At 33.5% G+C, this 22,749-nt stretch overlaps 1 protein-coding gene across 2 annotated transcripts; it reads left to right on the plus strand.

The window, feature by feature from the left end:
* The first annotated feature begins 6,371 nt into the window (after window positions 1–6,371).
* LOC110020846 lies at window positions 6,372–10,614 on the plus strand. Of its 2 annotated transcripts, XM_020719105.1 has the most exons (7): window positions 6,373–6,797; window positions 7,192–7,278; window positions 7,386–7,646; window positions 8,018–8,182; window positions 8,305–8,358; window positions 8,663–8,809; window positions 9,986–10,613. In XM_020719105.1, the coding sequence occupies exons 1-7, from the start codon at window positions 6,627–6,629 to the stop codon at window positions 10,361–10,363; spliced, it is 1,263 nt and encodes a 420-aa protein (XP_020574764.1). In that variant the 5' UTR covers window positions 6,373–6,626; the 3' UTR covers window positions 10,364–10,613. The 2 variants fall into 2 exon arrangements, with proteins under 2 accessions (XP_020574765.1, XP_020574764.1); XM_020719106.1 differs by lacking the exon at window positions 8,663–8,809 and having other exon boundaries at window positions 6,372–6,797; window positions 9,986–10,614.
* The last annotated feature ends 12,135 nt before the right edge of the window (window positions 10,615–22,749 follow it).

The raw sequence follows: 22,749 nt of genomic DNA on the forward strand, positions 1-22,749 counted from the left end.
TATATATATATATATATATTTGTGTAAAATATTCGTACAAAGTGTTATTTTAAAAATTTCATTAGATATCAATAGTCCATAATATGACATATAAATTATCAATTCAATTTTATATTTCACATATTTCAATGCAAATATAATAAATTTCAACGAGTGGGTTCTTAGGAGAGCCGGTCTGTCTTCGTAATTAGATTTAGGGAAATTTAAACACATAACACACAATTCTTATATATTTGCATTTCTTACAACTAAACTTTCATATTTATATTTGTAATAAGTGTCGTCATTTGACACAAATCAGGAGACAATTTTTTTTTTAAAAGATCGAACCCAATGATATCAAAATTTGTCAAAACCGAGTACAAATAAGTTTTGGTCAAACAATTAAAACTATACTTTAACATAATTAACTGTAATCTTGCGTCTTGATAAGACAAATCGATTGAGTCTATGCTCTATTAATTCTAAGGTCAATAAGACCTTCAAATCTTTAAAACCCCTCATATGATCCAGAGGGAATTAATATGGGTCTTCTAATCAGATGTTTGGAGAAGTTACTCGTAAAAAGACCAAAATGCCTCCCTTTGAAGCTTATAAATATACCTCTCTTCACTTGAGAGAGGAGGAGAATAAATCGAATTTCAGTGTTGTTTTGGACTAAAAAACCGATGATGACTCCTAGACTTCGTAGCAACTAACCATTTCCAAGTTCCCTACTAGCTGCCATCGGCAAACTCTACTAGCTAACGATGTATCTCAAAAATAGTGTAATGATGTATCTCGAATACGTATAATAATATATCCCAAATATGATGTAATAAAAATGTTATATAAAGTCTCGACAGTAATTTATGGTTTTTTAGCCACAGATCACCATGCGTACCGTCCATCGTCGGCCACTGCCGACCGCCCCTGCTCGCAGCTGTCGATAAAATCTGCTAGCTAATAATGTATCCCAAATACAGGATAACAACGTATCCGAAAAAAAAGTGTAACAATGTTTCCCTAATGCGGTGTAATAATTATTGTCATATTAAAGTCTCATTGATAATTTTCGGCCTCCTTAACCGTCAATCACCTTCAACCACCGCCCACTGATCGCCACTGATCACCATGACCCGTCCCTGGTTAATCCCAGTTGTCGGTAAACTCTGCTAGCTAATAATGCATCACAAATACAGTGCAATGACAAATTTTGAATACCATGTAATGAACTGTCTCAAATATGGTGTAATGAACAATGTATTAAAGTCTCGATGATACTTTCAGCCTCCATAGCTACTAATCATCGTTGACCAACACCCACCGGTTGGTATTGACCATCGCCAACCACCATCGTCGACCATCGTCAGATGCCCCTACTTGCCTCAGTTGGTGAACCATGCTAGCAAACGATGTATACAAAATATGGTGTAACGATATATCCTGAATATAGTGTAATAACATATCTTGAATATGATGTAACGAAAACACTGCATGAAAGTCATGATGAGAATTTCCAACCCTTATAACCACTGATCACCATCGACCACTACTCACTAGCCGTCATTGACCACCTGCAGCCACCCTTAGCATCATTGGTGAACTCTACTAAGTAAAGATGTATTTTGAATATGGTGTAACAGCGTATCCAGAATACGATGTAAATATCATCTATTGAATAATGTCGTATTAAAATCTTGGGGATAACTTATGCCCTCCGTAGCCACAAATAGCCATCGACCATTGCCCACCAATTGGCGCTGACCAGTGTTGCCGCCCTTAAATGTAGTTATTGATGAACTCTGCTTGCTAATAATGTATCTCATATATGGTGTAACAATATATTTATCTCTTATATGGTGTAACAATATATTTATAATACGATGTAACAACATATCCCAAATATGATATAACAAATAATGTTATTTTAAAATCCCGACAATAAATTCCGTCCTTCGTAATGTTCAATCACTTTTGACAACCACAAATAGGCATCGTCGACTACTGCCAACGGTCACCGTTGACCACCTCCAAACACTCTTGCTCATTGCTTTCAGCGAACTCTCATAGCAAATGAAGTATCATGAATATGTTGTAACGATCTATTTTGAATATGGTGTGACACCATATCTCAAATACGATATAAATGAATAACATCGTACTAAAGTTCCTGTGAAAAAATTCCGACGAATACTAGTTATGCCAACCACATTAAAAATACGATGACTTCTTCTATACTCTTGAAGTTTTCTATACATGTTATATCAATAAGTTTGCCTCAGGTGTCAAATAGTAAACCCGAGAGAATTGTAGTAGTTACCAACTACAATCTATTTGGCTAATTAATTGCTACTATAGCTATCAACCCATGTGGTCAGTTCTTACTACAACTACAAACTATGATCTATGCAGTTAATTTCTACTGCATTTATCAAATATGATCTATGTGACAAACTACGAACTATATGTTAACTACTATGACAACTACAAATTATGACTTACGTGGCTAATTGTTGCTATTGATTTTAACCACTATCTATGTGACCAACCGACGCTATTGCAACTATCAACTACAACCTATGAGGTTAATTGTCTTTACAACCTTCAGCTACGACCTTTGTGGCCAACTCTTGCAGCCACCGACTACATCATTTTCGGCAAACTGCCGCCTTTATAGCATTCAAATATGACCTGACTCACTATTAATATTATCGCCAAAAACCACATTCATTGTAGCACAATTGCGATCATTATAGCTAAATCACTATTGCACTTTAGTAATTATCAATATTGTAATTTCATCTTCTTTAATTTAGGAGAAGAGTATACTTGTGTATTTACAATCACATAGTGAATTAATTTGATTGGGCTAGACTTTCATGATTTTTTCATGTAATAAACTTTTGTGTTTCCTCCTATTACTTTTCTATTATCTGTATATATATTGGATTTTCGTACAACATTAAAACATTAAAGTTATCACTCTGTCGTCAAGAATTTTTTTGCACGAAAATCGGCGTGATAAATTTATACAAGAACAATTATATTTATCTTCTTTTTAGAAGTAGTTAGAGAGCCGTATTTATGATGCGATATTAAAGATTTGAATGCGATGCACGAGAAATATTAAAATCTAAGTATTAGATATGTAAATACATAAACATTATGAAATGCCCCTTATGTTACCAGATAAAGTCCAATTATAATTACTTTTAAATTAGTTTAATGTTAAATATATAAATGAGAAATAATAAATAGTTTTGATTCATAATATTTAATAGACATAAATAAAGGGAAAGAAAGAACATTTTTCATAATATACTCATTTTCACTAATTCCCTTTATTTTCTAGGACAATTTACATACATACCCCTTAATTCTTATGTATTTACATATTTAACCCCATAATTTTAATTTGTACATATGTGCCACTATCTATAATATGAAAAGGTTTATTTCAGTTTGTAGTATGATATGATTGATAAATTACATGATAAATATGTAAATTTATAAAAGATTGAGTGGTATTTTTGTAAATGCCCTTTTGGTTCTCATGTGCTGTAGCCGTCCTAACGCTTTGGGACCGAGTCTATGAAGAGAAAAGTGCTGAACCAAACCTGACGTTACGGTGGCACGAACAGGGAGCAGGACTGTGCCATGCACGTGGGAATAAAATATATGAACAAAATAACATAAGATGTCTATTAAATCATTTTTATTTATTAGGAAATTTGAAAATTATGAATATTCTTGGAAGGTTTTGAATGATCGAATTTTCAGAAAGTAGATTAGATTGTAGATAGGATATCACTCAGAGATTTTGCCCACATGTGGCGATGATTTTTTTATGTGGGTTTTGAAGTTTCCTATAGGCGCAAGCTCCTATGGTTAATTACCTCACCTAATAACGGGAGAGCACTTTCGATTAAGGCTGGTCATTAAGAATTGAAAAGTGAACTTATAGTAGCAGTACAATTAAGATTTAATTTGTAGAATTCATGACTAGAAGCTTAAAGCGGATGAAGGGGTAATGAAGACGAAACGGATCAAGATCCCATGGTTCTGTCATCCTTGGTGATCGCGATCTCCGATCAACTTAGTCAGAGGAGGTATTCGACCTGGCTTGATAAAAGAACTCTTGTCAGCATCCAAGACTTGAGTTGTCCAAGATATCTTTGTATACCTAAGGTGTCTGTTTGTCTAAGGGGACAAATTTTGGTTGACCTTACCTAACATAAAGTTTTGTGCCAATCAATTGTATTTTTATGATTCACAACTCAATAGTAAAAAGCCGTTGGGAACATACAGGCTGCTGTCGTGACAGTAAGATAATGATGCCATTTGACGACAACCACCTGATCAGAGGACTCTAGTCATAACCACTATTTTGTGGTATCGTTTGGTGGCAGAACCACGTGGACAGACTTGGGGCACGTACTTACTGACATGCAATTACTTTGATTATGAATATATAGATACATTTGATATAACTTCACTCTTTGTGAGCTGAAGTTAATAAAAAAAATGTCACCCTCGACAAACTGCTATGGAGGGAGAATGAATTTTGCTTTTAGCTTTCAAGTGATTGAATTTTGCTTTACATATTAATTAGGTACTTTGAAAAGCTTTTTTTAAAGATTAACCACTTTGGTTGAAATCTTAGATCAGCACGATCATCATCAAGGTAATTAAACATTTAAAGTATTTATATTTGAAGAGGGGAACTTAATTTTGTTAGTTTAAAATTTTCAAAATATAAGTCATGTCAACTCCTATCTTTATGGTTAGGAGGATTAGACTAGGTGATTGGGACTTATAAATTTTAATATTTAAGATTTGGACATTTATTAAATTTAATAGACTTGTTGACTCCAGTCATTACAAGAGGAGGATCTGACTAGTTGATTTGAACAATTAAATTTACAAAGGGAAAACAAACGACGAAGCAGGTGAAAGATTCCCATGAATATAAAAGTAGTGAAGCTTAAGAGATTTATGATAGAGAAAAACAACGATGTAAGCACAAGGAAAATTGGGCTTTCTGCGGTTGAGTAGTACACAAAGACAGGGTTTCAAATGAAGGAAAGGAGATGAACAAGAGGAAGAAACAAGGAAAAACGGGTAAAAAATTTACCGTTTGGTTGTGTGACTTTCGAACAAGAGGAAGCAAACGAAAGAAGAATTGTGGCTTTTGAATTGGAGAAAGTAAATGAATGAAGAGGAAGACATGGTACCAGACATCGACTTGTGTGAATGAATTAGTAAGTTACGGGAGAAGCACCTTTGCTTCGAACAGAAGCGCAAACACTTAATTGGGATGAGAGTGGAAGCAAATAACTTAATAATAATTAAATTTAATTAAATCACATTAAATCTAATTAATAATATTAATTATTTTTAATACATTTTCAATGTCAATAAGCGGATTTAACGAATTTATAATTTTTCGGATATATAAATCCTAAATTTAATTTGGAGTCTTTAGAAAATGACAACGATAAAATTATTTACATAAAAATATTCATTTCTTCAAAAGAAGTAACAACTTATTGAATGAAATCTAAGAAAACATACATCTCATCTTCATCAAATGCATCATGCAAATGCTCTTGGATTGCAAATGCTCGAAGATAGGGCTGCTGTCTCCCATAATAGCCTATGAATACGGCTCCCCCCTTCGCGTCTTTTGAGAAGATACCATAAGTTTTGGTCAGTCAATCCTATCAAAATGGAGTCGCTAGAAAATGACAATAATAGACTAAATTTTCGCATGAAAATATACATTTTTATAAGAGAAGTCAAAGCCTTACATTGAATGCATTCTAATAAAACATACAAGCTTGTCTCCATCAAATGCACCAAGCAAATGCATATGGAATGCTATTTTTAGGCGATTTTGTTAAACTATTCATATTCTGTTAATCCCATCACCATTTCCAATTGTAAATTCAAATTGTTTGGATTCAATCACAATTTAAGATGATTTGTAAATTTAAAAAGTTGTTGCAATTTCACTATTTTTCAGTATCATAACCTTCAATACTTTGTTAGAAAAATTAGATTTTTGAGATATTAATAATTGAGGATCATGAAGAGCTAAAAAAGATAGATTCCATAAAATTATTGCACATTTATTACTTTCTTAATTTCACATTTCATTAAAAAAAGGAAAAATAAATACTGAAAAGACATGCACTGAAATTGTTGCAGAGATTAAAATACTTTTTATTTTTATTTTTTTGATTTTGAAAATGGAATTTGAAACACTGGTTCAGCAAAATTTTGTACACAGTGTATAGCTTGGATTCAGGACATGGAGGAAATTGTAGAGAGGCTTTTAAGTCATTTGGGTTTCATAAAGCTCCGAAGGCCGTGCGGTCCCAGAATTGTCAGTCAGCGCGAATGTGGAGCTCAGTGCTTGCTGAAGCTGACTTTCCCTTTTTACCCCCAAGTTTAAGCACAGTGACCATCATACCCTCGCATGCTTCTACTGAAGAAGCAGTCCACGGCTCCCAAATCGCAGGGTGAAGAAGGAAAAAGCTTTCTGCTTCTTCTTCTTCCACTCACAAGTCACAAATCCTTCAACTTTTCAGCAAAAATCATATTTTGCGCAGCAGAGCGAGCGGCGCGCGTCAGCGCAGGCCATGGGGATGGTGGCACGAGCTAGCGTCCTTACTGAGGCGGCGGTGGTGTTGATATGCTTCGGGTTATGGTTCGCCGGAGCGCTACCGGCAGCCGCTGGAGAATTGGAGCAGCGGTTGTCTGTGGGGAAGCACTTAAGAAGGCTCAACAAGCCTTCCGTGAAGAGCATTCAGGTCTCTTTTTCCAATTTCCTCTCCTGTGAACGACACTACAGTATCATCCTAGTTTTTTTTTCTTTCCTGGAATCTTTATTTTTCGCATTCAAGTTCTGATTTATGTTTTTCTGAACTTTTTTGAACCAAAAATGGTGATTGGGGGATGTGGAAATGTTTTGCCTTCTTTTCCTCCTTTTCTGTGCTCACACTAAAAAAGTTGTCTTTTTTAATTCTAAAAAAGAGGAAAAGATTATATAAAATCATTGTTATGCATGTAAATATGTAATCGCTTTGATTTAAATTGATATATCAGGGATCTGTCATTTGTCTCGCTTGTTTTAATGCAATATTTTAATCCCTTAAAGTGCTCATTGAGTGCTAAACTTATTTTTTCATTCTGTAAATGCTGTAGAGTTCTGATGGAGATATCATAGATTGTGTAAAGATAGCTGATCAGCCAGCATTTGATCATCCTTTCCTCAAAAACCACACAATTCAGGTCTCCCTCTTTCTCTTTTTCTCTGTTTTTCAGCTCACATATAGAAGCTCTATAATTTTTTTTACTTATTTTATGCTAAAATTTGATAAAAATTCCTTCTTTTTCAGCTGAGGCCTGCCTTCCATCCTGAAGGACTTTATGATGAGAGAAAGGTGGCTTCAGATCAGAGCAACAATGGAGCCCATAGTATAGCGCAGCTGTGGCATCAGAGTGGGAGATGCCCTAAGGGCACAGTACCCATAAGGAGAACAAGGAGAGAAGACATCCTTAGAGCTAGCTCAGTGAAAAGATATGGAAAAAAGAAGCAAAGGAGCGTTCCGAGACCCTTTTTGGCAGAACCTGATTTCATCAGTGAGGGTGGCCATCAAGTATATGTCTTAGAACCATGCAAAAATTCCATTTTTTTTCCACTTCTTTTTTTTATAATTAGATTTTTTTTATCCTATTTATGTTTATAAGCAGTAGACTGGTATAAATTATCATGATGTGAAGCATTATATCTTATAAAGTAGTAGGCTACAAAAGGATGGTTTGAATTAATGATGATAGATATTGAAAATTCAAGTGAAGTTAATTAGCTTGAATTTCTGGTTGCATGGAATGTTAACCTATGTTTGAAACAAGTGAGAAAAAAAAGAAGGCATCTTTGTAATAAAGTTGATTCCTTTTAATAGTTTTCTTTTTCCATTTCAAACCTTTCTTCTCTTTTTAGATTCCTTTCTTCTTTTATGTTATGCAGCATGCAATTGCCTATGTAAATGGGGATAAATATTATGGAGCAAAGGCGATAATTAATGTATGGGAACCAAATATTCAATTGCCCAATGAGTTCAGCCTCTCCCAACTTTGGATCTTGGGAGGTTCCTTTGGTGAAGATCTCAATAGTATTGAAGCAGGCTGGCTGGTAGAATCTCTATGATGCTTTCATCCATAGGCATAGAGAAAAAAAAAATAGTAATTTTTCTTCCCACTTATTTGAAAAATAGATCTTTCAACTAAAATATTGAATCTCTTTTTCTAAAATAGGTCAGTCCAGAGCTCTATGGAGATAATAATACCAGACTTTTCATTTACTGGACTGTGAGTAAACAAACTCCCCAATGCTTTTTCTTTTTTTTTTTTTCTCAGTATTTTCATGTTTTCTTTTTATAGGACACATATCTAACATCTACACTTTCATATTTATATTTATAACTCTAAAAAATTTAACATCACATAAAAAACACCACTGTTCTTAGCTTGTTAAAAGTGAAATACATGTTTTCAAACATGGCTTTATGATACCAAAATGTTGCAGTGTAAATATTCTACATTGGGCATTAGCATGCAAATACATAAAAATTTTTTCCCTTTTTTAATTAACTAATCTTTATTGAAATGACAGAGTGATTCTTATCAAGCAACTGGCTGCTACAACTTGCTGTGCTCTGGTTTTATCCAGATCAGCAGTGAGATAGCTATGGGGGCCAGCATCTATCCTGTATCTGAGTATAGTGGCTCACAATATGATATCAGTATACTTGTATGGAAGGTAGGTACAAGGCACATCACTGTCTTATATAAAAAAAATAATTCTGACACAACCAGAAATCAGAGAAAGAATCTTTGAATAATGTGTTTGTTTTCAACCTTTTGCCAGAAAAATAAATCCTAAACTGCTAGAAATCAAATATAGAATCATTGACTCTATTAAGAAGCACATGGGAGTGAAACAAAGGCTCAATTTTGAGCATATTGGTAGTGGTCTTTGTCAATCAGTTTAGGCTTTTGGGTTGATCGGTGTCCCCTCTTATTAAGTGGTATCAAAGCCAATGATATTGTCTGTGATATAATTTTGTGTTCTTTGTGGCTCTCATGAAACTTCGCATCTTCAATAATGTTCGGGTAAGGTTCAAACGCGGGTGAATTTTGATGTTGGTTTGGCGTGCTTGGGTGGACTTACTTTTGATGCTTGATATTTAATAGCTTGAAAGTCTTTGGTTTATGTGGGAGTTTTGATAGAAAGTCTCCTTGTGATGGCTAGAGTCGTTTTGATGCACATGAGAGTGAAGAATTGTCCTATATAAAGTTGTATTAAGTTCCTAATAAATGAGAGTATGGGTCTGTTTTGGGTGATTGCTGTTTTTTGTAAAAACGTTTGTAAAGTTGTGAGGAGGAATATAACTTTTTAAAAACCAACCGGTGAGAATTATATATATATATATATTTTAAAAAGTAGAATAACAACCTTCTTGCAGTCACTACACTTTAATAAACTTGGTTGCAAAAAATAGCTTTACATCACAAAATTTTTTATAATGCAACAAGAAAAGAATTTCACATTCAAAAATGTGGTGGAGGTCTGAAACACTAAGTAGACAAAAAATTATACCAAACCGATCCTCCATTTCTCTTGTGAAAGTGAAGTAGTAGTAAAATAAATTCTGCAAGGCACTATGATGCCTTTGTTGTTAGATGTACTCTAACTACTAATTTCTAACTATTATAATTTAATTCGATCTAAAGCCCAAAAATGAAAAAAAAAAAGGTAAAAAAAATCTACTCGACCATCTTCAAGCTAAACACAAACACGAATTGACATGTAAAAACTAAACTTTACATTCAATTTTCACCAAACCAAACAAGTCCTCACATACAACGTCTCTCCTATTCCTCCCTTTCCCTCTCCGACCACCGAGAAAGACTAACTGCATCACAAATTCTTCAGGACCCAAAGGAAGGCAACTGGTGGATGCAATTCGGAAGCGATAACATTATGGGCTACTGGCCTTCATTCCTCTTCTCCTACCTATCCGACAGTGCCTCCACTGTCGAATGGGGAGGAGAAGTGATCAACTCTGAACCAGATGGACGGCACACCGCCACCCACATGGGAAGCGGCCATTTTCCTGAAGAAGGATTCGGCAAAGCGAGTTACTTCAAGAAGCTCCAAATAGTCGACGCATCTAATAATCTGAGTCCACCTAGATCGATCAGCACATTCACTGAGCAGTCAAACTGCTATGATGTTCAGTATGACAGTAATGGTGATTGGGGGAGTTATTTCTATTTTGGTGGACCTGGAAGAAATCCCAATTGCCAGTAGAAAAATCCTTCCTTTGAGCACACTGCTTGTTTTTTTTATTTGAATCTTATGATCTCCATGTAAAGTGGTTGGAGATAAAGTTTTCTTTTTTTTTCTTAATGGCTGGTTCTCCTTTCTTCTAGTGATTTGTGCAGATGTGTTGATGATTTTATGAGATTTCAGCATCTTTGTAATTGGGATTGGAACTGTTGTGTAAGTTTAAAGGTATTTAAAAGTGAGTAGGTGAATTTTGTTATATTTATGTTTTAGATTTATGAATGGGATTACATGTGGAGTAGTTGTTGTTGACTGTTTGGTAGGGTTCCATGAAGCTGGATTGTGAGATAAATCTTCGAGTTGGATTGGCAACTTTTGCATGGGAATTTAAATAATTAAAGATTTGCATTAGCAACCTCATAATCTTTACAAATTAAATATTAGATATTTTTTATTTTTTATTTTTTCTCTTAGAAATCTAATGAAGGTTAGTGAGAGGAGTTTGGTTAGAGCTCATTTATGATTGTTTAATTAATTAATTATGAATGAATTTTAACACCTCTTTAAATATTGTGATTGATAAATGGATAAATTTGAATAATTTGATGTTTGATTCTATTATGATAAAAAATAATGTTATTTAAATCTTTCGAACAAGGTCATTCATAAGTTCAATCATATTCATTTATTGCTTGATTTTAACTTTATTTCGTGTTTATATATATATATATATATATACAAGTGTCTTAGCTTGTTCTTTTATATTTAAATTGTTTTTATTTATGAACACAAACGGTTTGTTTAAACACATTGAAATGCTTTCTTAATAGTAATTCATTTGATAAAAGCATTATATTTTAAGCTCAATATAATACTTAATAATTTAATAATGTACTCAATAGAGCGCATTCAATTTACTAATAAGTTGCTCGAGAATGTTAAATGTTAAGAAGAATAACTTGTTTAGATTATCAATCAAGATCAAATTATTGTAATTTTAAATGAATCGGTTTGAACACTACTACAAATATTGGAATCAAGCACTAGCTTGAACTCCAACAATATCTTAGCTAGCAAGCTCAAGCTCAAGCTCAACAAAATGAGCTCTAAATTAGTGTGCAATCATTAATATCATTATTGGGAAGATTAATTTTATTTTGATAAGTTTATTTATTTTATTTGAAGTATGTTGACCTCACTTTTGTGAGGATCTCTTCTCTCTATAGAACCCTAAGAAATAGCCTTAGGGTTTCTTGGTGACCTTCTTAGATGCCTAAAGATGGAACTCACTCATATAGAACTTCTAACCAATTCATCATTCACTTAGGGTTTCATGAGGTTAAAGCCAAAACCTCAACTATTGGTTGATATGATGAGAGTTGAAACTGATAGAAGCCCAAGTTGAATCCCTATAGGTGGAGGATGTCATTGGCAACCCGTGGAGCCTAGAGTCCTAGGAACCCCTATGATGACTTACTGACCACCCCTAAAACCCTCTTTGACCTAGAAGAAGCACATTGGGCATGAGGCTAATTTTAGGCCAGATAAGGGTTTACCCTTTGTACCAAAACCCAAAACTGAAATAAGAAAATCCTAACATCAAAAATTTAAATCAAAAGACAATTAGACCACCAAAGACTAGTCCACCTGAGCCCATACCAAAAACACTAAGATTATCAAGTTTAGCTTAAATCAAACCTAATTACAAAAAATGGAATAATAAATCAAATTGCTTAGCCTAATTTGTTAGATTAATTAATCCTAAGGGGGTTAAATGGTAGGCCCAACCATCCAAAAACAAGCCTACCATTCAAGGCCCAAACTTAAGCCCAAGCCTTGTACCCCTAAAAGGCAAACTCATGACTCACATGACCCAAATAATCTCTCATGACACTACAAACCAAATAAGAAGTAATTTAAAGTAAATTAAACACAAAACAAACACTAAAAGACAAACCATGCTCACTTAACTATGTGAGCCACCAAGTGTCAACTTGGTCAAACCAACCCAAGTCAAACTCAAAGGGAGTCATGGGTGACCAAAATGAGTTAAACCATCAAATCCAAGCCTTCCCCAATCCTCTCAAGCCTTGGTCATGCCTCCTCCATCACCATTAGAGCTCACCATGGTCAAAACTTCAAAAATGGAAAAACCTTCCATCTCTCAACCCAAGCTCCTGAAATCTCTCTGATCATCTTTTGAGGAGCCACCGGAAATCCACAAGCACCTTAGAGCTTCCCTCCACGACCTCCCATTGCTATAAAATAGCCCCAACCCGATTCTACACACACACTAAGCTCCCAACCAACCTTCCAAATCCTGAACTCCCAACAACTAAAACATTTCCACAGTCAAGAGCGAACCATGCCCACCATTTTCAAGCCTCCATATCACCCCTATTGCCCTAATTCCTCCAAAAAAATCCAGGGACATTACAACCTTGACATCAAACCCATCCTAACTCCCACTAAGCATTTCAAAAGCTTCATAGAGGCCCAAAATCTATACCTCAATAGAAAATAGACCTTCCCGCACCCCTACCATATCCCTAGATCAGACTGTGGCCCCATTTGGTCTAGCTCATAGCTATGACCAATTTCAATCCAAATTGAAGCAAGTGGAAGCTTCGTGGCATCAAGACAACCGTTTCCATCAACCCCAATCGAGGCTTCACCTCTTGGGACAAGGTATGGGTTCAAAACTCCTAAATTAAGCCTTGATTTGGTTTTTTATGAAGAAAATGAATAATGCATGCCCACTTAACCATATTGATAGGTTTGTCTCACTTAGATGAAGTTATAGGATCAAACCCCATGCAATTTGGTTGAGTGTGGAGCAAGATTTTAGGGTTTAAGTGTGAACTGTCCTCTGTTCCTTATCCTATGGGGACGATGAATGGATGTTGTCCATTTTGGTGTATTTGAAATCGATGGCGGAGATCAAACCGGATGGACTGCAAGAACAGATCAACATAGTGGATCGCAGGCCATCTCTGTGCACACGCGGAAACAACAGCGAACAACATAGCACCATGTGGAGTTCCGGAGCATGCTAGGGATAACATGTCGCCGACGTGTATAAGTGTGATATTAAGATTTTTCTAAATTAATTAAATCCAAAAAATGTTTATAAACTTTAAAAATTCATAACTTAATAAATAAAATCATAAAAATAATAATAATAAAAACTTCGAACTCCGTGAACAGAGGAGAAAATAATGAAATTAAAAAAATAAGATAATAAATTATATTTAATTTTTAATTAATTAAATATCTCAGAATGCATTTTAATTATAAAAACTTAAATATAAATAAAAAAAATATATTAAATTTTTAGGGATTATTTCCTCTATCATTGAGGATGTTCCCTGATTTTTCTAAAGTCAGGGGACCTCCCTAACACAAAAATATTTAAACTCCTATCAAAACCATACTTGTTTTGAAAAATAATTATAAAAAAAAATAAAATAAACATATGAAAAATATAATTTAAAATGAAAATAAAAAAAATTAGGGCAATAATCTTGACATTAAAATTACCATTTTCACATCTGAAAATTTTAAAACGAAATAAAAAACTTAAGGATAAAACAATAAAATTGCAAACTTTGCATTTTAGCCCAAATTATTTCCTAAATATATATCAAACACAAAAATTAACTTAAGAAAATCTTAGGATTACATCCTAATGAAAATTTTAAAGAAAGTTAATTTCATGATTATTCCATGAATCATGAAAGTGCCTTAATAATTAAACCCTAAAATTAGTTCACTTCTAACCCAACTTAGACCTAATTTTAAACCAAATTTAAAATTTAACTTGGGTCAAACCCAAACCTAACTCAACCCAAATTTAAAACTTAACTTGGGGGTCTAATCTAAATTAGACCTAACTCAACTCAAACTTTAATTAAGCTTGGGCCTAACATATCTTAAACCTAACTCAACTAAAACTTTAATCTTAACTTAGGTCTAACCCAACTTGGACCTAATCCAAACTTAACCTAAAATTCAACTCAATTTTAACCCAACTTAGACTTGACTCAGCCAAATTCTATGCTTGACCTAACTCAACCCAACTTTAATCTTAACTTAGACTTGAATTAACCAAGTTTTAAACTTAACTTAGACCCGACTCAACTCAAAGTAAACTTAAACAATCCTCGGTCAACCCAACCTAACATGGGCTAACCCAAATCAAACTTAAAACCTGGGTCAACACGGCCTAACCTAAACTAACCAAAATCAAACTCAAAGCAAACCTAGGTCAACTGGGTCTAACTTAGGCTAACCCAAATCAAACTTAAAACCTGGGACAGCACGACCTAACTTGGCTAACCCAAATTAAACTTAAAGCAAACATGGGTCAACCCGATCTAACTTAGGCCAACTCAAATCAAACATAAGCAAACCTGGGTCTAAATCCATCAAACTTGGGCCAACCCAGATAAACTTAAACCAATTTGAGCTAACCTAAGTTAACATGAACCAAACTCAAAATTGATAAAAGTAAATCAAGTTAAGGAGTGTTTGACCTCTCATAATAGAATAAAAGCACACTTAACTTAAAAATGCACTCCATAGATAATATGTGCTGAAATGCAAAGTTTGTAATAAACATAAATGACATAATATAAAACACACTGTAAATACTTAAAACTACAAAGCACAACCCGGTTTGAGAAGTAATTTTGGATGAGACAACTCATGACTGCTAACGAAGTACCTTTTAGTCACTCGTGATTAATCAAACCACAAATCCAACGACCCCGGGAGGATGGAACCATGGGATCTTGATCAGGTCATTTCAACATTAAAAATAAAATAAAATCACAAAAAATTAATCAGCTAAAAAGTCTTAAGCAACTGAAAATCTTCAACCCCACTAAAAATCCAAAAAATACACTAAAACTTAAAATGAAATCATAATGAACAAAGATCATCGAACACAATTTTAACCCTACTACCTGGATCTACGAAGATCTTGTGGATGACACAACTCATTATTTTTTACAAGAATCTTCAGGTTGGAGTAGGCTTGACCACCTCACCGGACTAAGCAGATCATGGAACCCAACAACCCTGAGAAGACAGAAAACCATGGACATCCTGCCTGAGTTGTCTCGAATAAAAAGAATAATAATTAACACATTAATGATCAAAATAAAAACATTTATTTTTATTACAATGAAGCATTCTAACTTTGTTTTGCAGGGTTAATAAAGAGAAAATTCAAAATGCTGCCTTAGACTTAGTTTACATGTTATTAGAGTGTGCTAACTTTATTTTGCAGAGCTGCAATAAATAAATAAGCTGTTGTAGTAACCTAAGATCTTTACTTTGAGTCTTCTTTTCTTTTATAGAGTTAAAAAGTGTTATGATCAATTGACTATAAACATCCCAACTATCCAAAATAAGACAAAACATAAAGTGAAGGATGAACCTCAACTAAACAATCAACGGTAGTTCGAATAATGTCAGTTGACGAGTCTGACATAAGTTAGGGTTGACACCCATACATTAAGTTTTTCTGTATTCATTTGATATGTCTGCCTAAATTAAAGACCAACATTTACATTTATACCTTTTGCCTAGATTACCGATATGTTCATTTAAGGACTAAACCTTCTATTTCAACCTAAACAGCTTCAATATGACTTTTCAAAATAAAACTCACAACCAAAACTAAACCAAATAAATCATGACATTCACAACCATAGAAGAATCATAAATTTAAACAGTCTCGATTGGCACCAAATAAAACCGAGTAGAAATTATTTTTTGATTTAAGAATATGAACGATAACATGATTTGTAAACATATGCATAACATATTGCTCATATTCTTTATCTTCAGGCCCTCACTCAATGCATGGAAAGAGGTGGTTTGACCCATGAGAACCACTACTTTATAGAATGAGTTCCTCCTATGCATACCGACTGACTTTAAACAAACCTTCTATGTATTCATTATCAAGGACTTGCATAACTCGTTGCACAACTTGTTTCGATGCACTCAACACTAATTAAAACTAAACATTTGAGTGTGGTGAGTCATATAACATTTAAATTTGAAATTTTGAAATAAGTTCGCACTAGTCTTAAGACATTGTGCATATCATACATACTTAGGCAACATGATTTATAATCAGGTCGTAAGACATATTACTCCTAATAAATAACAACCTACCTATGTTACATCATCGAGACTAGCCATGGATTGTTTTGAATGTGATTAGGTGGCCATTTCTAGGCAGAGTTGTAAGTCCATTGCATTCCATGTTTCCCTTATTTTAGGTTAGGGCACTGAATTTTCACTCCTCTCTGTGAACTTTACCCTAGGACTCTGAGGTTGTTCTCTAGTTACAACGTAAATCCTCACTCCTACATGATTGTATGATATGTAGTATAAGTCCTAACATTCTAATAAAACGTCAGTAAGAAATAATAAATTTTCCTTAAAAAAATATCAATTGCCAAATAATAGGATAATCCGGGATACTACTGAGGTTTCCCCGGTATCTTTGAGTGTCCTCTATCTTTTCCCCTTTTGGCTTCTATTAACAAATGTTCAACTTTTGAGTCATTACTATTTGGAAGTCCAATGTTCAATCGTGGAAACCTAAACCTAGAAATTTCTTGAGGATAAAATCACAGTCTTAATTTGCTTAAGATGTAATTAACTATAGGGTTTTCCCTTATAGGAAGAAGAAGACTCCATAACTAATCTACACCCTATTTAGTCTTCACATTAAATAGAGAAAATGATATATTGGGTTTAGTTGTGGACCAGTGCAGATATCAAATATTTTCATAGTTTGAATAATCAAATCCATCGTAAATGTTATATTTTTACCTTTTGAGGTGGTTTAATACTTTTGATGACGCACTTGATTAGTTGAGCAACACAAAACATTTGATTACGCACGACATTCAGAAGCCTTGTGTCGGAGCGGAGATAAAACCCTAGGCAGATCAAAGTGATATTTATAAGTTGAGAACTACATCTACTATATGAAATTTGTTTGAAATATAAAAGCTAAACTATCCTAATTCATCTCTCCCTTCTACTAAACTGTTAGCCCTCTCTTCTATTTCTCCTCATTAAAGCCGCTAGTCCTCTCCTTACTCTTCAAAATATAAGAAGTTAAGAAAGTTCTTAAGTGCATTCATGCAATATTCGAACTTAATGTGGAGCTCTTCAAAATATCAATTATAATAACTCTAATTTTTCCCCAGGCTTTGGTCGGACGTTATCTCTTGTGATAAATATCTCTTGTAATGGCTTGTGTAATAGTTCATGATTGGGTAAAAAATTTGACCTAGTGTTGAATACCCTTTGTGCTCTTTTACTTTCAAGTAAGAAGATAATATTCAAGGAATACTTATGGAGGGCATCCCCAGCATCATTGTTCCACATTCCAATTGGTTGTGTCCACCAGAATATTCTTTTAGTACTTTCATTATTATTATTTTATTTTGTGTGTTCATTCTTTATTTTATAAAATACATCAAACTATAACCTAATAACTTTTCAATTTTTCGTGAATCTTTAACAAACAACTAGTCATAATAAATAATGATTTTTAAGCGGAAGGAATGATAAATATTTTCATTTAAACACTTCATAACATAATTTTCTTTACTTATTAGAACATTTTTCATATTAACGCATGTAATCTTTTATTTTGTTTGCCAGTGTTTGATGTCTATCAACCATTGTCGTCTAATGTCTATCTTTTTGGTCGTTGGTTTCCTCTATTATACTGATAACAATAAATGAGAAACTAATAATCATTCAACACAAAATATTATCAATTGATCATCATTTGAAGCCTGGCATAACTTGATTATCTATACACATAAGACACCCGTTTTCCTGATTTTTTTGTGCTACCCTTTTACTAGGAGAATGCCAAACAGATCATTGATTATCACCCGATGTTAATGTTTACAATCAAACATCATCCATTTGTTAATATTCTACACTTATCAACTATCAGCTTATACCACGTCTTCCAAGCTAATAATATCTCATATTATAAGGAGAATGATTGAGCAAATCATTGACCATTTTCTAAAGTTTGACCTTTCTACTTGATTGTTGCTTATGTTAATGCGTGACATCTATTAACTATCACATATGACTTTTATCTTCTTAATATTTTAAACTCCGATTGTATACAAAATTAAGATGAGATTATTGTTACCATCATCAAATAATAACTTTGACATCTAAAAACTCCTACTTCCTCCTTAGATGATAACTTACATATTTTGTATCTACTAAATTGTATTAATGTGTTCACCAATTACAAACTAAGGGAAACATTAATAAAATGCAATACATGCCAATGTAGGTGAAATGTTGATCATAATCATAATAACAAATATTGTCTTCAATATCTTTCATGGAAAGTTAATTTCTAATAAATTTCAAACATTTTTCTTGAGAGAATTAAGTGTTGAAGTGTAAAAAAAAAAATTCATATTCTACAGTCAGAAAGGGCTTTTTTATAATATCACTATTTTTAAATTTTCTATCGTATTAAATTCATAGACTATGTATGCTATTTAATAACAAGGTTATTTATAAATAATTCAAAAATCATTTAATTATTGATTTGATATAAAAACCTCATAAAATGTTGAAACACCATAATCTCAACATTAGAAAATGAAAAATAAAAAAAAAAAACTTCTAAATATCAAAGTGATAGATTTTCATGTTGAAAATTGGATTAACAAGCAAAGGTTATAAATCAAATTTTCAGAAAAATGGTAGAGAAGTCATTTTAGGGATTATGAACCTCAATCATCACTCATATGTAATCTGCCTAATGAGAAAAATCAAATTCATATTTAGAGGAAAATTAGGGTGTATGAGAGGTTATAAATCTAATTAATCTCTACTTAAAAAAAGAATTGTGATATTTCTTGAATTTTTGAAAATTTGAAGGTTTAAAGGGATTTTAATAAATAAATATTTTTTTTCTTTGGATATTTACAAACCAAAAATTACCTTTATTTCGCTCAAGCGGTATGCCTGCTCGAACATGTATTGATCGATTTTTTAATCGAAATAGATTTTATTTTTTGTATTTTTGGATCGATCGTTATCATTTTTGATATCTTGGACAAATTTTTAGTTGGTTCTAAGACCAAAACACTCACATGGTAATATCATGAATACTTCAACACATAGTAATTAGGAGCGAAGATTAATACTCGCAACCCTATGCTTCCATTTTGTAGTTGTGTGATACATATCAACTACTAATATTCAATGCCTTTTTTTTTCTAATCCCTCAATCTCCCCTTCTATAAGTAATATAAACAAATTTATTGTTAATTGTTGCTTAATGATAACTTAAACATCTCAAGACTCCTAATTCATTCATGAAAAACAACTTTTACAATTTACATCCATCACATTCCCAACAAACTATCTTCAATCATGGAGAACTTCTCATTTAATATAAGACTCACATTATCATGTGAGTAACTAAGAAAAAAAAATTTAGTGCATAATATTTTGACTATATTGAAGCATTGTCTATGGCTATATACGGATAAAGATGCAAATATCAATCTCAAAATATCCAAATTGAAAAGTTCTCCTCCAGTCATTTCAAGAGTTTTCAAGCCCCACGAAAACATGGAACAAACAGAACTTTAATTAAGGGTCCGTTTGGTTTTCTCACGGCGCGCTGAGCGGCCACGAATCTCGGCCTTTGGTTCGGCATCCTGAGCGCGGCGGGAATCCGTTTTGGCCGAATCCCTTGCAAATGGCAATGCGGTCGTGGTTTTTGACGAGCTCGTGGCAGCCATCACGCTGCTGATGAGCTAGCAGATGATGCTCAATTAGGAGCAGCTTCTCGACGTATTCAGATCATTTGATCGCAACAGAAATGGGTACATATCGGCGGCAGAGCTTGCTAGCTCCATGGCTAGGATGGGTTATTAGCTTCAGCAGGTTGATATTGGTTGGTTGATCTGCCTGCATTATTAATTGGTTAATGATGTATATATTTTAGCAATGGTGACTTAAACTGGGTAACTAAAATCTGACAGTTTTAGATCTATTCTGTAAATTGTGTTTGTGTGTTGAACGGAAGTAATGGGATTTGTAATTATATATATATATATATATTTCTTTTGAAGTCTTTCGCTTTGCTTGGTATTTGGGTATTTGACTTTGTTCTAGTCAAAGAGTAGTCTCTTCTATAATTGTTACATGACATTATTCCTGTAGCTTTTATTATGTGTGTGTGTTAATTTACTTCCATGAAAAGCTATATTTCACTTCTAATCAAAAGTTAAAATAGTTATATTATTTGTGATATAGATGATTACTCACTTTCTCCACGCCTTTTTCTTCGCACTCTCTTGCCTTCTCTCCCTCCTATCATTCATTAAAAAGTCGTTTGGCTATATATGTTAAAAAATCAAGACTAATCAGAAATTTTGTACTGTTCTGAAGTGAATTGCTGTTTTTGAAGTATAAAATATATGACCGTCACAGTTTTGTTACAAACAGCATTACTAAACATGAACAGAATGGTCATTTGTTCAGAAGCAACTGCCACAGTTGTTCTCAAACAATTGCAACAAACAACCAGTCAGCTTCAACTGAAAAGTTGTAGCTGTCCCAAAAAGACCCTAAGTTATTCCCTCCACAAACTCATTTACATTCAATTAGTGCCTCAAATAACAAAATATAATAATCAATTTATTAAAATCACTCGTCTTCGCAAACTTGATGAAATAAATCTGAACCTATCATCATAATATCCAAGAATGAAATGTGAACTGCAGATGCCTGTGGTGCTGAAGCTGATGGTGAACTATATAAGATATGCTTTTTCAGAATCAAATAAGGCAAATACAAACAATCTAAGCTAAAAAATAAGCAATGCCTGAAATAATCTAAAACAATTTGAAAGGAGTTGTAATATGAATCAAAGTTAAGGCTGTTAACGATGCGATTTAGAACCGAGTCGGGTATGGCTTGAATAGATTTATTGTGGCTCGGAATCAACTCGTGGCTCATTATATTTGATTTTGAGTCGAGCCGGCTCAAAATTGCTCAAAATCCAAATGGGTTGGCTCAAATTGAGTTATTCATATCCGCTTCAGCTCAAAATCAATTCGACCCGGCTCAAAATTGAAACCAACTACCTGACATTGAGAAATTTAGATATGTTCCAGCTCAAAATTGTTCATGACTCATTTTATTCAATTTTACTTGGCTTCATATATATAATTATTATAAATAAAAAATACTACAAGCCTATCTAGAGTTAGTTCTTCTCGATCTATGTTCAACTCGAAATTGGCTAAAAAAAAAAATTGATACAAAGTTTTGGCTCATAGCTCGGCCTGTTTATTTCAATCCGACCTCAATCCAAGACAAAATCCGAATCAATTTTCGACATCTTCGAGCTAAATTCAGAGCCCCAATCGAAGTATTCAATTTACCTCATTTGGATAGATTTCCCATTTAGAGGCTGTTGCTAGACATTAAAAAAATAATAACAATAAAATAACTTTTTTCAATTGTCAGTTTTGCCTTGCCTTCAATCTTGAAAGAATTTAGTAAATTTACAGAATTTACTAAATCTTTTGCTGACTTCAGCACCTGAATTCCATGCAATATGACTATAGAGAAGGTAGCAATGTAGGTGCAGGATTTGGTGGCTCACATGAGCATATATGTATGAGTGCGGGCTCAATACCGAAGCCCACCACATATTCCCAAAAACTTTTTAATAATTTAGATTGCACCACATAAACCACACCGAGAACTTTTCAATCCAAGCACAAAAGATTGTGTCAGAAACTCCATACTTGTCTCCAATTCCAATATTAATGTACTCAACACTCTCCCCAACTTAAATATCATCATCCTCTTCTTACTCTTTATCGTAAATCCAAACTTGCTCATGAGTAATAGCAATTAACTAAATTTCAGAGCTTGGTATCTCAGTTCCTATGAGAATATGCACACATGAAATTTTTATCAATTTATTATTAGTTTCTTTGCTCACCCAAAAATTTGTGGAGGGATTACTGTTGTGTATGTGGGGATCAAAACCTAAAACCTTGACAGCAGTTTCAAAAACTCTTACCAAACAGGCTATTTGTTGGTGCCCTCAAGGAATATTTATCAGATTAATTTATGAGACATACTGATGAACTGAGTAGCATTATTGCAGCCTATGGGTTGCGTCATTGCATGTGGTACTCAGAAGTATGCATGTGAAATAATGATGTTGCCATGGGCTTTTAAACCAACTAAAGAGCAAGGCATGATTTGGACTGCACCTGCCCGTATTTTTTAGCAACATGAATGGAATTTTGTGTTCAAAGAAGGTTAGAAGATAAATATAAACTCTATTAAATATTTTT

This window comes from Phalaenopsis equestris, unplaced genomic scaffold, assembly GCF_001263595.1.
Source record: "Phalaenopsis equestris unplaced genomic scaffold, ASM126359v1 Scaffold000107, whole genome shotgun sequence".
NCBI classification, from domain to species: Eukaryota; Viridiplantae; Streptophyta; class Magnoliopsida; order Asparagales; family Orchidaceae; genus Phalaenopsis; species Phalaenopsis equestris.